The sequence below is a fragment of the Delphinus delphis genome, chromosome 6, assembly GCF_949987515.2.
Source record: "Delphinus delphis chromosome 6, mDelDel1.2, whole genome shotgun sequence".
NCBI lineage: Eukaryota > Metazoa > Chordata > Mammalia > Artiodactyla > Delphinidae > Delphinus > Delphinus delphis.
The window spans coordinates 65,664,422-65,682,105 of record NC_082688.1 but is presented as its reverse complement, the minus strand read 5'-3'; the positions used below and the strand labels follow the sequence as shown (position 1 = coordinate 65,682,105).

At 41.8% G+C, this 17,684-nt stretch overlaps 1 protein-coding gene across 2 annotated transcripts in view; it reads left to right on the top strand.

The window, feature by feature from the left end:
- BNC2 (basonuclin zinc finger protein 2) overlaps nucleotides 1–17,684 on the top strand; it is a 283,941-nt gene that overhangs the window by 27,463 nt on the left and 238,794 nt on the right. The window contains exon 2 of one of the 2 annotated variants that reach the window (XM_060013467.2): nucleotides 12,745–12,828. The exons of the other annotated variant lie outside the window; for it this stretch is intronic. Within the exon in view, the coding sequence (XP_059869450.1) occupies nucleotides 12,745–12,828 (84 nt within the window). The remainder of the gene's footprint in view (nucleotides 1–12,744; nucleotides 12,829–17,684) is intronic. 2 annotated transcript variants of the gene reach the window in all.

Below are 17,684 nucleotides of genomic sequence, written 5' to 3'. Positions count from 1 at the left end.
CTTTATTAGTGGTGGTACTGGGTTCTTAATAATTGTATCATGTGCACACTTAGCCTTTTCAGTTACCAGTTTAAAAAATACTCGTGCCGATCTTGCAGAAGCTTACTTTTGTTGAAGAAAATGAGAGCGGAGAAAAATCTCCCTTTTCTTACTCTTCACTGAGCATCAGTCATTGAGTGGCATAATTCTAAAATCTTATGTGGCTTTTGGGTACTTTATGAACCTTTTTATGGTAATCCAGAAGCAAGACACTGATTGAATTAATACATTTCCATCGAGGGACTGGTCTGTTAACCTATTCCTCCTAACCCATGCATGCTTTCGTAAGGGGACTTTTACAGTCTGGTCAGGAGGATGCCACATTCTGTGGGGATGCTGCTTTGTAGATGTGCAGGCTGTCGGTGAATCTAAGAGCCTTTCTGTGTTTAAAACAAAGAAAAAGGTAAATTAGAAATGGTAACAAGCAAACCAAAAACCCTGTTCTTTTTATAAAACGTAAATCTGAAACTTAACATGCTGACTTTAACTTTTAAAAGTTGTAAACTGATTTTTTTTACAGCTCTTATAAAGAGTACATCTTTACGGTGAAGATCTCATTAAGAAAATTACAAAGAGTAAACACTATCTGAAAGGATGCCACTAAGGAACCATTTAATTAACATCTTTTTAGTCATCTTTTTTTCATTTACAGATATATACGGATATATGGATAGATGCTAGTTATATAAAAGGATTATGGATATGTGAGTTCTTTTTTTTTTTTTAACTCAACCATGTCATAGATATCTTTCCATGTCTGTAAGTAAAGATAGCCATCATAATTTTTAATGGATTCTCAGTATATCGTTGTACCATAATTTACTTAACAGGTTCTTGGTTTGTGGACGTTGAGGTTGCTGCCAGTTCTTTTCTTTTACAGAGAGTAGTGCTTCCATATGAACATTCTTGTTTGCACTTGTGTTCTTATTTACTAAAGGTGAATTCTTGAAAGTGATGTTCATGGGGAAAGAAGTATAATTTTGTATAGCTTAAAACAGTGGTTGGCAAACCTTTTCTATAAAGGGCCAGATAGTAAATAGTTTAGGCAGCTGTGTGGTTTCTGTAACAACTATTCAATTCAGTCCTTGTAGCCGCAAGCAGCAGTAGACTATATACATAAAGGAATAGGCACAGCTGTATTTCAATAAAACTTTATCTACAAAAGTAGGCAGCAGGCTCGCATTTGGCTCAGAGGGTGTAGTTGCTTACTCCTGGCTTGAAACAAAGCAGAAACTGATGAGGGCTGGAAATCTACCCCCAGTTGTCTGTAAGCTGCTCTCATAGTATCTTAGAAATGTCTTCTTATCTCAGGGAAGTATAATGGGTTGATTACCTTCTTTCCAAGTATATGGCAATCGATACCTTTTTTTTTTTTTTTTTTTTGCGGTACACGGGCCTCTCAGTGTTGTGGCCTCTCCCGTTGCGGAGCACAGGCTTCAGATGCGCAGGCTCAGCGGCCATGGCTCACGGGCCCAGCCGCTCCGCGGCATGTGGGATCCTCCCGGACCGGGGCACGAACCCGTGTCCCCTGCATCGGCAGGTGGACTCTCAACCACTGCGCCACCAGGGAAGCCCCTTGATACCTGGAGGTTTTCACACCTTCCCCTACTCTGAAGCCTAGTAAATTTTAAACTAAGAGGCTATATATGCCAGTGTATATTTTTTGACAACTTGTGGGGCAGAGAAATACCCCTAAAACTTAGATTTTAGAGGAGATGTTGTGCGTTTTCTTACCTGTAGAAGATTGCTTTGATGGGGTAAGGTTCTCGAGGTATCCTGAAGTAAGCCAGAAGGAAAGTTAGCAACAGAAGTATTTCAGCAGAAATGTGCCACAAATCAACAGGGTGACATTGAATTAGTTACTGGACCTTTACAGGCTAAATTACACTCAGAAGACTGCTCTGTGCATAAATAGCAACCTCCTTGCATCTTGAATTTTTATAAAATAGGAATTATTGGCCCCTAACTGCCCTAAGGGTATTTCTTGAGGATCAGGTGGCAGAATGATATAGTTAAAAATCACTCTATTTGTAACATTGGGTCACTGGTGCCACTGTGACTTTTAAGAGATTTATTTATTATTTTGCACGCATTTGTTGAGTATCTGCTGTATGTAAAGCTGTTTGGTAGGTGCTGTGGGGAAAAACAAACGGAGAAGCACGTTAGTTCTTGCCCTTAAAGAGGAAAACATGTAGTGTATTTAAAGTCTACCGTTGTATAGTGCTGACGGGCCTAACAGTGGTAGAATGCTGGGAAGGAGATCTCTTCTGCCTGGGGGTATCAGGAAACTTTGTGGAAGGAGTGGCATCTAGAAATACAGAGGTGTTCAAAAGTTTAGTGCAGGAGAGGGTATTCCAAAAAAAGAGCAGTGTGAGAACTGTGTCAAATTGGGAAAGCCCAAAGCAGTAAGCAAGAGACATTAAGAAGTCTAATTAGACTCTGTTCCGTATTTGTCAGTGAAGGAGGAGGAGAGATGAAGCTGGAACGGGCAGGGCAGAGCTAGGTTGTAGAGGGCCTGGATGGAACTTCGTTAATTGGTAATTTGTGGGGAACTCTAAACATCGTCTAGGAGAATATGTTTGACAGTTGAAGGGGTGGTATGTGGCCCTGGTTGACGAGTGTGGAGCGATAAAGTTGGGATTATCAATCACGTAAGGGTTATGGCAAAGGTCTGAGCATGCTCTTGTTAGAAATGATCTAGGAGAGAAATGATCTGGAAGGTGTGTGGGAGGACAGCTGAGGGGATGGGAAGGGAAAAATAGACAGGCTTTCAGAGTTTATTGGGTTTGGGAAATAAGCAGAAGGCTTTTAATCATGATCTATGGTTCTGAGTCTTTGTTAATGGGATTCTGGTGATAATAATGCAAAAAAAAAAAAAAAAATCAAACAAACAAAAAACCCAAGTCAGGGTAGAGCTGTAGTAAAGAAAGGGTAGCAGTGAACCCATATGCTTTGCTTGTTTAGCTCAAGGTGTTAACTGGATACTTGGAAATTTCTAGTGGGAGCTTGAAAGTGCAGGACTAGAGCTCACATGAGAGGTAAGGAATAGGGATTGGGGAGCATTGTTCCCATACAGGTGGCAGATGAAACCAGGGGAGAGCATCACATCTAAAAGGAGGGCATGTAGAGAGAAAATGATATTTTATAGCATTTCTTATCATGATAAGTCATTGACATAAACAGCTCTATCTTTATTTGAGACTACTAATATCAAAAACACACAAAATGAAAAACCATGTGTTTTATCATGTATAAAGTGTTCTATTGTCTACTAAGCCTCTTTTAGATTCTAAAGCCACTAGATTTCAGGAGTAAAGTATGTTCAGTTTGAAGAAATACCTTGTAAGATCCCCAAGGACAGTGTAAGGAAGTCCCTTTTACTTAATCTTCTCACTACTTCCTGAGACCCTCAGTAACAGAGAGATGCCATTGGCGGGAGAGGTTTAGGTTCCCTTGATACCTGTCTGGTACAGAATACTGTGTACAGCTTTTCACCTTCCTTAGATCTCACCCCAGTTGATCTAGGATTGGGAAGCGGGGAGGGTGGGTCTCCCAAAGGAATCAAACTCGTGTGCTTTTGTGCATTTTCTCTTTTTAGTCTGGGGTCCTCAGCAAGTTTGGAGGGGCGATTGTGCAATGCACAGTATGACTTATGTTTGAGTTGGGAGCGTTTTTATTGTAGGGAACAGAAGGGATGAATCTGCCTTCTCATTTCCTTTCTTATCATTACCTATGTTCAAGCTTTGCACGCAGAGAGAAGCATGTTGCTTCACTGGTCTTGGGCATACTGCACTGTGCGCTTTGGCAGTGTGGTGATGGCTCCCTGCCAGCTCTCCTGGTTACGGCACCCCGGAACTCCACTGGTCTGTTGGTACCATTTGTGGCCTGCCTTCAGTCTCGCTCTTCATAATAAGTCTAACCCACGTCAAATGGGGCAAGAGGCTAGTCCAGAGGAATCTGCTTCTCTAGACAACCGCTGTGCGTTAAATCTAGTTTAACTGCTCCTTGTATGGCAACTTAAACTTTTTCTTTTTCCATAATAGGTTTAATGTAGGTGGTTCAAGAGGTAACACGGGATGTTGAATTTTGGGAGGGTAATATTTGTTCTCTCACTGTCTGGAGTGTGGCACATTCTCCTACCATGTTTCTTTCCTCAAACTCCCTTTTCTGCTTTCTCACATATACCTTTTTCATTCCTTTTCAGTGTTGTGGAATTTAGGGTGGGAAAAACAACCCCATTGATTTGTCCCGTTTTGTGCCTTTTTTTGTGGCCTCTCCCGTTGCGGAGCACAGGCTCTGGATGCACAGGCTCAGCGGCCATGGCTCACGGGCCCAGCCGCTCCACGGCATGTGGGATCTTCCCGGACGGGGGCACGAACCCGTGTCCCCTGTATCGGCAGGCGGACTCTCAACCACTGCGCCACCAGGGAAGCCCCCATTTTGTGCCTTTGATGAAGTAAGATCAAGTGAAATGCACTTGTTTTCTTCCAAAGTGAACTCCTTTCTAAAAAATGCCACCCCCTCAAAAAAAAATTCTTGGTGATCATGGCTTGAAATTTGTCTCTTTCCCCTCATTAGAGATAAATTCATCCTCATTCTTTTTTTTTTTTAAATTAATTAATTAATTTGGCTGCACAGGTCTTTTTAGTTGCAGCACTCGGGATCTTCGTTTGCAGCTTGCGGGACCTTTTTTTTTTTTTTTTTTAAGTTGCGGCATGTGGGATCTACTTCCCTGATCAGGGATCGAACCCAGGCCCCCTTTATTGGGAGCATGGAGTCTTAACTGCTGGACCACCAGGGAAGTCCCAAATTCATCCTTATTCCGTTGTTTTTTGTTTTTTTTTTTTTTAATGTTGGAGGTAGGAGTTTATTAATTAATTAATTTATTTTTGCTGTGTTGGGTCTTCGTTTCTGTGCGAGGGCTTTCTCTAGTTGCGGCAAGCGGGGGCCACTCTTCATCGCGGTGCGCCGGGCTCTCACTATCGCGGCCTCTCTTGTTGAGGAGCACAGCCTCCAGATGCGCAGGCTCAGTGGTTGCCCCGCGGCACGTGAGATACTCCCAGACCAGGGCTCGTACCTGTGTCCCCTGCATTAGCAGGCAGATTCTCAACCACTGCGCCACCAGGGAAGTCCCCATCCTCATTCTTTATTTCTTTATTTATTTTTTGGCGGTACGCGGGCCTCTCACCGCTGTGGCCCCTCCCGTTGCGGAGCACAGGCTCCGGACGCGCAGGCTCAGCGGCCATGGCTCATGGGCCCAGCCGCTCCGCGGCATGTGGGATCTTCCTGGACCGGGGCACGAACCCGTGTCCCCTGCATCGGCAGGCGGACTCTCAACCACTGCGCCACCAGGGAAGCCCTCATCCTCATTCTTGATCTCTGTGAAGAATCAGGGAGACAAGCTGAGTGGAGCAAACCCAGTGGCTGAGTTCAAGGTGACATGGGTCCTTTTAAAGTGCTTTTTAGTTTGAATGCTAAAGCTATTGTCTGTCCCCAAATTATTTCCTTCTCATTTTTGCAGCATCTGTGGAGTTGCCCATACCACTGCTCCTAATGCGGCTTGCTCACTTAGGCTTTTTCTTGACATACCGACTCTCCTTCACAGAGTCAGATTCTGGGAGATCCTGGATCTTATGCCCTGATGTTTGCTTCTTTGTTCTTCCTTCTTCCCTTGTTCCCCCACCCCCCAGACATATCTCTTCTAAAACTAAATTATCATCTAGAAAACTTTTGCCTTGCCAGGTCTTTTTTGATTTTCAAGTTTGTTTAGGCCAGTGGTTCTCAAACTTTCATGCTTATCAGCATCACCTGGAGGGCTTGTAAAACCACCTGGCTGGGCTCTACCCCACAGGGGGTCTGTCACAGGTAGGTCTCAGGTGGGGCTGCAGATGCAGTTCAAGGGAGTTCCCAGGTGATGCTAATAATGTTCCTGGGCTGAGAATACACCTTGAACCACTGACCTAGACTGTTGGTTGTCTATCAGTTTGCTGTCTAGTTTTGGGTTATTTTTTTCCAAAAGGGTAGGGCTTCCTCAGACTTTATTCACGAGCTCCCTGGAAACTCCTTACTTTTTCATCTTATATTTATTTATTTTTGACTGTAGTTAATTTACAGTGTTTCAGGTGTACAGCAGAGTGATTCAGTTACACACACACACCCCCCCCCCTTGATTTTCGCATTCTTTCCATTATAGATTATCACAAGATACTGAACATAGTTCCATTTGCTATACAGAGGGTTGTTGTTGTTTATCTATTTTATGTATAGTCGTGTGTGTTGGAAATTCCTTACTTTTAATTCATAGGTCAAGCCACTAGCATGAAAGAGAACTCAGAAAATTGCCTATGTTTTCATTGGAAAAGCCTTGGCGGGGGCAGGAGTGGCAGGGAGTGAAATGTATCTCTTCTTACTACTCCCCCCAGAGAAGACTTCTGTGGTCATTCTCTCAGAGCCCAGACACATCTTCATAGTCTTCGTCAACACAGTGTTCTAGGAAGCCGTCTACAAGTTGATGGAGCTGGCCCCTAATTGAGACCAATTGAATAGGTATAATTTTCAGTTTCCCTAATTGCTTATATTATTCCTTTGACACTTGAGTTTGCTTCCACCACCACCCCCCCACACACACCAAATTCCTTCCCTCACTGTCTCAAACTTCTCAGCCCTGATGGGAATGGTGTGCTGGGGAGCAGAGGGAGATATCTGGGGAAGTATCATTACCTATGCTGTGTACCTACAGCCTGCTTAGTTAGGTGTTTTACTGTGTCGTGTCCTTCAACCTTGCTAACCTTACACAGTAAATATAATTACTCCCATTTTACAGATACAGCAAATAAAGCTCTGAATTGGTAATCAACTGACCAACTTCACAAGGTACTGTAGCTGGGGTTAAAACCAGAGGTTTCACTCCAAAGCCAGTGCTCGTTGCATATTACCTGCCTTTAGGATAGTTGGAGGTGAGACTTGAGGGCAGAAAGAAAGTTTATCTGGGCATATATATACATACATATATTTGAAATTTCACTTAATGTCAGTTATCAGACTTGGCGATGTTTATGCCCATGAGCAACAACCTGGGGTGTTCAATTTCCAACGTGCTGAATGACAAGAACGATTGTAAACCAGTTGAAAATAATCTCACTTTGTACTTTTCTTTCTTGAGTATAAAGTCCATCCATGGCATAGGTGCAAATAACTTCATCCTCATTTTCTTCAGTGCTAAAACCCACATAAAACAAGAAGTGGAGAAATAGGTGAACTCTATCAAATGGTAGGAGACTTTTCTAGTAAAGCACTAGCATGGTAGTTCAGAGGACTACGTCTTCATTTCAGTTCTGTCCAACTTATCAAATGTGGAGGGGAGACCATAGTGATAGGCCTCAGTTTTCTTATTTAAAAATAAAAAGAGTGTGGTGGAAATTTCCTCCCCACCCCTTACTTGTCTGATAGGGGAATTAATAAATATTTTGTGTAAAGCCCTTTGAGGCTCTGTAAGAAAGATTCTGTGTAATTTTAGCATTATTCATGGTCCGTCAGGCTCCTCAGGGTGTCACCAGGGAAGAGAGATTTTTATCTTTTATCCTGCCTTTCACAGTATAAAAACAAGGTATTTTTGTTGTTGTTTGTGGCTTTGAAAATCTCCTGTAATTGTACCTGCAGTGGTTGCTCCCATCACAGGGCCAGGGCCCTAGCTCCCCCAAGAGGACCAGCCCTCGAGGCAGAAAGAGACCGAACCTCACTTAGTTCCTGGCTCCTGTGAGGATGCTTTGCAACCCACCCCCAACCAGTAGTCTTCCGTGTCTGTCAGCCTGTTGAGTGGCAGAATCCCATCCTTAACCCTGTTCTGTTCTCTCTTCTCCCACCCTGATCCTGTAGTTCATTGTTCTGGGATGGCTCAGAGGGGACTGTCCACCGTGCTATTCAGTTCTTCTGCAACATCTTGCTCATCCTCTCACCTTCCAACACCCTGCCTCATCTAAGGCCTCTCTAAGAACCAGCATATTTCTGGCCATTGTGTATTGGCAGCTGCATAAATACTGTTTTGACTCAGCCGTTCCTTTCTGATCATGAAGTGGTGTTTTTCATTCTTAAGCTTTAGGTTCTGTATATGTGGCCCTTCTGCGGCTAAGGCCTGGGGCTCCATGGTTGGGAAGGCTTAGGCCTGGAATGTTGTCTTTAGTTAAATCGTCACCTGAAAAATGAAGATAGAAGTTATCTGCACATCCAGCAACTTTAGCTCACCTTCTTTTTCTATTTATTCCTCTCACTTATTTGCCGCACTGCATTTAACATACATCCCTGTCTTTACAGTGTTGGGTAATTAATTTCTTTCTTTATCTGCTCTTTGTCACAAGTGCTCCTGGCTAGCTTATTTTCAAATCCATTTCACTGAATGGTCTTCCTGAATTCTTTGCATTATCTGAGTATTTCCTCTTGTTGCTTGGTATCATCTAACCACTGACATGAGGCTGTTATTGCTTTTCTCTGGCTTAGAATGTAACAGAGCTTGTACCCAGCCATGTCCCTGAGTCCTCTCAGGGGACTCTTTTGGGGTTATCTCTCTCCCTCTCTCTGTTTTTTAAAGCCAATTCTCTGTCTCCATTCTTTTCTAAGTTATCCTTGGGTTCAGATCCTTTCCCTCATACCTTCACTGCTAGACGGAAGCTACCAAAACACATACACTTCAGAACTGCTCTGGGCTTACGGCCACCTTCACCAAAGAGTTGAGATGGCATGGAAGTTAGTTAATTTATTTAGGCCCTGACTTTTTATAGTGCTTATCAGGCAAATGCCTGCCTGAATGTTTACTGTTTAAAAATAAAATGAAAGTTCAAATGGGCCCTGGCTTTGCAAGAAGCACCCCAGATTCTATAAGACCTTTTCTTGGTAACACGTTTCTCCTCCCAAGTTATCACTTCTGCCTCTCTTTCTTTCTTCATTTGTTGCTTACCCACCTTATTCAAGTATTTTGAACGGTAGCTCCCGTTTACAATGTGGAGATTTTTATGTCTTCTTTTCAGAAATCTGGTCCCTAACAGTCTTTATGTATGATCTCAGTAAACAAAGAACGTGTGTGTGTGTGTGTGTGTGTGTAGGAAGCCTGCCATATTTCCTCCCTGCCCCACGGAAAATATGTTTTCTGGAAGCCCTTTTGACACTGAAGTGAATGCCCACTGGCCCTCCCTTGTTGAATTCTCCTGAGAGGAGAGAGAGAGAGAGAGAGGCCTTTATGCTTGTTGTCATATCTTTTGTTTCTGCTGATTATACACAAAGTAAGTTGTAAATAGCTCTCTCACACACCGTGATTCCTTTGAGGTCTCTACAGGAGAGTAGATATGCACTCAGCTCCAGCTTCCCTGGGGATTCTCGAGGGTCCCTTTCAAGGCCTCTTACTTCCTGTTATAGCACCAGCCGAATGAAATTTAGATGAGTTCTAGACAATTACCATCCCATAATGAAACCTGCAGCCTACTGTTTAGAAATACTAGCTGATCAGTTTAGTTTTTTTCTCTGTTTTTAAATTAAATGTTTTTATTACTTTAAGAGTAAAGTATACAAAGATGCAACAAAGAATAAAAAAATAAAATGTCCCCTTAGTCCTACTACGTTTCAGAGATCAAAATCACAGTGAACATTTTATGAAAATCACGGTAGAACTTTGTTTTAAAGTATGATGTTGAAATGCACACTAAACACTAGCATGAAGACAAGAGGATAAAATTGGAATTCTCCAAATCAATTTGAATTTTCAATTCTATTGAAAACAGAAGGTACACATCCTATTTTAGTATCTTAATTTAGAATGGAGTAATAATGAGTTAAAGGGAATTCCCTGGCTGTCCAGTGTTCAGGACTCTGCACTTCCACTTCAGGGGGCGCGGGTTCGATCCCTGGTTGGGGAACTAAGATCCCGCATGCCGTGGGGCATGGCCAAACAAAATTTTTAGGTCTGCTGTTTCTGTCAGGCATTTTTTGATTGCTTATAGATAGTTGGCTGACTGCTAAGGCTTTTGAATCAAAAGGCCTAATTGTCTAGGTGTGCTGAATTATACCTAATTAGGTTATCAAGCTTTTACATCCTGTGTATTTTCCTTGGGACATTTTGATGAACTGGAAACAGATATAGTTTGCCTTTCCCTTATACTTTTTCTCTGTCTGATAATTGATGACTCTAATTGTGGTGGGTGACATAGGGGGAGTATTGTTAGATGGTGAACTCATGAGTGAAACCATGTGGATTTTGGTTCAAATCTCAATTTTCTCGTCTTTAAGGTAGTCCGTTTTCACAGATCAGAAGGATTTTCTTTTCTGCTCAGAAATCCTGGGATTCTAAGATGGAGAGCACTCTTCGCTTTCCTCCTAGTTCCTTTTTGTGATTTGGATAGCTGAAACATTCCAGTAGCCTGGCACAGTTTCCTTCCAACTTACTCACAGACCTTTTTGTTTTCTCTCAGCAACTGTGTATTTCTAAGTGTTTGAGGTTGTAATTGAGTGTAATTGTAGTTGTTTAACTTTCTCCATTCCTCTTGAGAGTGTTTATGAAATGCCTTCTGTGAGGGTAAAAAGGAACTAGAAACTTTGTCTTTGTGACATGGTCAACTAACATTAAGGTAAGTGGTAATTGTTTTGTGTACATGAAATAAAGTATTATTTACACTTAATTTGCAACATATGCATTCTGGCTTATCTGCTGTAATCAGTTAAGTAGTCACGTTTATTAAGGTTTTATAGGAAACTTTGGGGGGGGTTGTTTTGATATGGAATATTCTAAGTAATTTTCCCCCAATTCTTCTCTTGCACCCTAGGGAGAATTACTGTTGCCCAACTCATTGGTGCCCTCACCATGTGTCAGTGTGGGGTGGGATCAGCATTGTTCTGTGGGTGACACAACACAGATGCAGTGTCTCTATTCCTCTCCATGACCCGTTTCTTTCTCATTTCTCAAGTTAGAGGAGAAATCCCCTTTAACCTTGCTGATGTTGTCCCAGACCAAAGAGCGAGTAGTAGGTCTTGATTTCTTGTGACACTTTCTTCATTTCCTTGTCTTCTTCGTAATTTCTTTCATATGAAACATCAACAAATGCCTCTAGAATGGGTGCTACTAAAAGCAACTATTCCATGTTTTTCATTAACTTCTTTGAAATATGTTCTCGCTCTTTCTCATTTCTTAAGTTTGGGCTTTGTAATTTTCTAGCATGTGCCCCTGAGCTAGTTATTTACCTACTCTAAAGCTCCCCCTTTCTTGTGAAATGGAGATGCTCGGATCCCGTAAGATGGTTGAAAGGAAAAAAAGGGTTAATCTCGATGTAAGTTACCCACATGGTGACTGGAACAAAGCAAGTGCTCAGTAAATGCAACCTCCTTTTCCTTTCCTTCTGGGGCTCCAGGTGAAGAAATTTGTGGGTAAAGAATGGTTAATTTCAAAGACAGCTGATATTCTGTTGATGTCACTTTATGGAAATAGGCAGGAAGAAAGAATAAGACACTTGAAAAGAATAGGAAAGTTGGACCTAAAAATGTTTGAAGAGTTGACTTTTTAAAAATATATATGTTATATTCACTAGTAAACTTGCAAAGTGGAGTTTATTGAAAATTGTTTAAATCTGGAGAAGTGAACAGATTTGTGGGTCAAAAGAAAGAAGGAAATACCTTCTAAGACAGCATGCTTGGCTGAAAACTGATCTCTGAACAAAGGAAATTGATTGGCACAGATGATCCCAGTTGGAGTTAAAAAAATAAATAAAACAAAATACCAAAGGAGGGCTTTGAGAGGGAAAGAAGATACAGGTGAGATGAAGCTGATTGATGGATTGAGATTCTGATACACATAGATAGTTGTATGATTAATGAAGGTAGTATGTGTTTGGAAATACTGAGTAGAGATTTAGAGAAGAATTTAAAAAGCAGAAAACAGGTTTCAATGGAATCTAAATTCTCTTTATCTTAAAAATTTTTAAATGAAGTACGCATGTGACTAATAAGTAGGTAATATTTCAGGATGAGAGCAACTAATTGTAATAGGTAGCTTAGTTTTGAAAGGGAATCTTAGCAGCTTTCGTTGTAGGATTCTAGATACAGAGAAACATTTACTAAGTCATAGCTTTCTTGTTATTTTTAGTGTTAGAGCAGACGTAAAATGAACCTCTTAAATGTAGCTCAAATACAGTAAGTAAATAATACATGTTGATAAATACTAGCCCATGCCAGGAATAGAAAAAAAAAATGTGAACTGGTATTTTAAGTGTGCAAAGGAACTTTAGACATTACAGAATGCAGTTTTCTTAACTCCCACTTAAGAAAATGAAAAGAGAAAAAAAAGTCACCAATTTCAAGCAGAGATTCTGTTTCTTTTTCCCTTCCCTCATTTCCTCCCTTCCTTCCTTTTGACTTTCCTCCTTCTCTCCTCCTCCTTCTACAGTCCACAGATATTAAGTGCCTGCTTTGGCTGTGGATACAAGGGGCAATAAAATTTATGTGGATTTTTTCTTTTTAGAATTTACCTTTTGGTAGTTAATAAACGTGGGTGTGTGATATTTACAACATATTTGACCTACTGAGTGTCAAAAACCTGTGAAGCCGTGATGGAAGCCGTTCTGTTTCAGAACTGCAGTTGGGATGTCCCTGCTTCTGCCTGGGTCAAGTGTGTTTGTGTGCAGTTTGCAGCAGCCTCCACAGCCAGCATCTAACTTGGCCGTATTCCCCCAGGTTCCAGTGGCATGTGCTGGCAGAGTGCTGGGTGCAGACTTCTGCCCAAACCTGGAGGAGCCAGACCAGAGGCTGGAAGTCCAGGTTGGAGTCTTACTGTTTTATCAGTTGGGGGTGGTGTGACAGTAACAGTGGTCTCTGAAGGCCGTGCAGATACATCAGATGCCATCAGGAGACAGGCAACTGCTGAGACAGGTATAACAGAGGGCCCGGTGTAGCATCTGTGCAGCCAGAAGTCCTTTTCAGGATAAGTTGTATGTAACTAGAGATCATTCATTTACTCACTCAAGAAACCAAGACTTAGTGAATAAGAACGTGGTTTCTGAAGGCTGGCTACCTAGGTTGACACAGTTGCTATGAGATCTTTGGCAAGTCCCTCAACCTAACTGGGCTTTAGCTTTCTCATCTATGAACTGGAGATTTCCCACACTAGGTGAATGAGGATTAAATGTTATAACACATGCCTAACAGTTAGCACAGGACCTGGCACATAACAGGCACTCAGGAAATCTTAGCTCTCATTTTTTCAGATCATCATTATCAAGTGCTAAGAATGATGCTAGGCTCTGGGGACACCTGGGGAGCCAGTCATGTTTCCTGCATTGTGGTCTCCCAGCTCAGGAGAATGGAAGCCGTTCAGCTGGGCGCTGTATTAGAAAAATAGGACTTAATGATAAGTAGCTTCCTTCTTCATAGATTGGGAGATATGTCCTCTGGTGTAATATTAAGTTTATTTACAAAGCACATTTTTCATGAAAGTATTGACTTGGAATTCGTTGTGTGGTCTTGAGAAGTTAGAAACAGTGTGGTGTATTGCAGATTAAAAATACAAATATGACATCCTGGCCAAAGGCCTATCTCCACTTCCAGGTACCTGTTAATAGTTATGGAATGTGTGTGCCAAAAATGCAAAGATGGAGGCTGAAGTTTCAATATGGGTGGCACCCCCTTGCGTGGGCAAACCCATACTATTCTTTAGGGCCTCTATTTGGAGTCATTTTCTAAATTTTAAGACTTAGGGGATGAGCGTAGTGAGCTCAGTGTTAAAACATTTTTTTTGTTTTTTTTACTGATTTAGACACCCCAAATGAGAAAAGAGAATAGTTTAAAAAATTGACTTCACAGTGGGCGTGATGGCAGAAGTGGTGGTCGGAGGAGGTTTCAGTTTTTACGATACTCTGAAGGGGACACCATCTCTTGCACACCTGCTCTTGGCCTAGGGAAGGCCACCTGAGCTCAGCGGTGCCACAAGCTGGTACTGTCTGGGCGACATATGGCTATATGATACAGCAGAAAAGCAGGTGTGGCACGTATGAGACATGATCATGCGTTTCCCAGTTTTAGAAAGCGCACAGCTTGTGTGTGACACCTATATGCAGAGTGATGGAAGACTTTTTGTGAAGAGTAGTCTGATCCTTGACCCCTTCGGGTAGGACGAGTGATGTTCTTCAAACACGTCACCTGGAATGGTCTGTCATGGGTGGCTGTTGGATAATCTGCTTTTGAACCTTGAGTTATGGAGCAAAGAGCGATGGGTTTTGCAGATGTGGGTGTGCGTGAAATAAAACTGAAAGAGACCAATGGAGCACTTTACTTCGACATACCAAGGGAGAAAATGTATATTTACATGTTGAAGTGAAACCGTGGTCGTAGGTAGCTAAACAGATGGTGGAGTTGACAGTTCAGCGAGGGCCTTGCGAAGAAGACCAAGTTACTGGGCAAAGAAAAGAAAGTGCTCATTTCACTGGATTCCTCATATTGCAATAGCACTTTGGTGGACTGAGTGGAAAAGATGAATATGTGAAAAGATAGTCAAAGCATTGGTGAATTAACTGGGACCCACTTGAACCATTTCTTTCTCTCTTTTCTCCTCTTCTTTTCTAAGTATGGCTTCCATACATTTGAATAATATCTGGTACATATTCATATTATGTCCGTCATAATAAAGTTGACCCTTAATATATTCTTCACCAGCTAACGGTTCCAAGAGTAGCTTAGAGTCCTTTCATTTTTGCCATGGCATGTGCATTCTGGTCTTTTTTTTTCTTTTTTCCTATCAAGTGAGCCATTTCTTATTTTTTAGTCCAACTCTGCACTCCGGGGAACTCATCATAGGACTTGCCAGCGTCGTTTACTTTTCCTTCTTGGATCTCAGACTTTCCCCCAGGGCCAGGCATTATAACCATGAGAGGATTTTATGTTTGGCCTCTTGATTCTGAGAATAATCTCTTGTACACCTCGATTTAGGAGCTCTGGCTTGTTTATATCCTTTTCTGTGAAGGATTTTCATTTAGACACACAGTACCCATATGTGGTTTACTTTTGTATTTTTATCTGACATGAATTCTCAGGACCGATGGAGCCCCTTCCTCTTCTTACCTTCTTTCTTTTAACCCTGTCCTTTTAATCCTGAAAATTTCAGGTGACTTAGCAACTTTATCATTTAATAATCCCAAGATCCCTGACGCTCTTTCATGAACATATCCTTGGTTTTGAATGACTGTCATTGTCGAAGTCTGAGCATGACTTGACTTTTGCAAGGGCATCTGCTGTCTTTTTTGTGTTAATATATCTGCTTTAGAAAAGTAGCTGGAAATCCAGACTTTGATTTACTGTCTTAATTTTCTTGATTTTCTTCAGTGGCTTTTGAAGTACATATGAAACTGTGTACTTTCTTTAGCTCTGGAGGTTAACTGATGCACAAGGCTCCCTAAATTGTCCTCTTACATAATTATTTTATGGGAAATTGTTATTCTAGTTTAGACCTCCCTAAATTGCTGTTAAATATCTTATTTTATTTTGTTTTATTTATTTTTATAAATTCATTTATTGTTGGCTGCATTGAGTCTTTGTTGCTGCGCGCGGGCTTTCTCTAGTTGCGGTGAGCCAGGGCTACTCTTCGTTGCGGTGCGTGGGCTTCTCGTGACGGTGGCTTCTCTTGTTGCAGAGTGAGGGCTTCAGGAGCTGTGGCACACGGGTCTCAGTAGTTGTGGCTCACGGGATTAGTTGCTCCGTGGCATGTGGGATCTTCCCACACCGGGGCTCGAACCTATGTCCCTTGCATTGGCAGGCGGATTCTCAACCACTGCACCACCAGGAAAGTCCCAAATATTTTATTTTTAATCATAAAAGTGACTGTTTTAGTCTCACTGTGCCTCATCGTGTGTTGTTCCGGTTAGCCTAGCACAGTTCCTTTCCTGGTTGGGAATTCAAGATGTGGGGTTTGACTTGGTATTTTTCACCACTAAAGTGCTTAGAAAATTAGAGTAAATAATGAACCAATATTTCAGTACCCGATTAGACACAATTTACTGTGATGTTTCATAAACCACAGACTCCTTTCTTCTGTGAACGCGTGAAGGATCACTTTTTTTTCCCCAGACATACTGGGGTGCAAATGTAAATTTCCATAAAATTTAAATGAGCTGCTTCCTGTAATTAATGAACAATTGTGGCTGCTGTCTAGTCTACATTGTAATTAACCGTGATCAGGCTTGTTTAGTGATGACACTGTTCCTGTAATAATTTGACAAGCTACTGTGAATTTGCCAGGTTATTAAACAACCTGCAGCATTCACTTACAGAATCACAGGGACGGCGGCGGCTGCTAGTTAAATGCAGCATAAGGGCGAAGCAGAGCTGCCCATTGAAGTCTATCGATCACCACGAACAGGTTTACATTCCCGTGATTTGGGAGAAGTTAATTAATTTTGTGTGGGTTGTCTTGAAAACTTTTTATTACATGGTAAACCTAATGGGGCAAAGCTGGTCATTTTTGTGAACTCATAATGAAGCTAACTAATTTTCTATATTGTTATCATCTATACGGACACCCGGAAGCTGAGGTTCCCCCTTCCCACCCTGTTAAATAGATGTAATATTTTAAACAACGACAGCAACAGGCTGTTCCCTCCCCAAATTTATTCCCAGCATCTCTCAAATACAAGTTTACTTTTTTATTGAGTGTGTGTGTTAGGAAGAGCAGATGACCTTGTGCCAAGCACAGTCCTGTCACAGGGAGAGGGAGCCATCCAAGGGGACCGGTAGCCATGTCCGTAGTCACTAGCGCACCCGCCGGCCTGAGCCCCCCTTAAGGTTAAGAACTGTTCAAAACGTTACTGTCTAGTTACTGTGGTGTCTTTCATTCAGATTCTGTTTATTGACTAAACCACAAGGATTCCTGCCCAAAGTACCAGGCGGTCTATGCTTGACTGATTTTGATTTTCTAACATCAGCCCTGGGGTTTATTTGAAAAATGTACATACACTGCAGCTTTAACAAGTCAAGTGACTGCATGTTTTTGACCATGGAGTCGAGTATATCTGAAGATCATTAAATTTAGAGGGGAAAGGAGGGGTGGAGAATAAGTGTAGTAGTCATTGTACCATTGCAAAGAGAGAGAGAGTGTGGGTGTGTGTGTGACACATGGTTTTTGTCTTTTCATCTTCTCCAAGAGCCAGAAAGTTTCCTGCCGTTCTCTTTCCAGCTATTGACAAATGATTGCCAGATGTGAGATCTTTGCAGTGCTCTTTCCCTCAGCAAACCTGCAGCGATGGGATATTTGATTCTCCCTTGCCCATTTCATCTCCTTTCCACATCTGCCAGGGACACACAAGCAATACATCCCTACATGAGAGTTTAAAGTTTATTCAGCTCCTTTTTCCCCTCCGATAAAATGTGTTTGGAGACAACACAATGAGGTCCATATGACTTTCTCCCAACTCCACTGTATGAAATTAGTTGTTTATTTTACTTATCTACCTCTCAGTAATTGAACGATTTCATTTTAGTTTCGGTCCATGGAAAATTTGATGCAACTCTGGGAATGCTAAGAGTTTCCTATTGTCTGCTTGCTGCAAGTATACCATCATCACAGCTTCTCTCTGATCGTCTCAATTCTGATAAAAACTAGACTGGTGGTTTCTATGGACTTCCTAGGA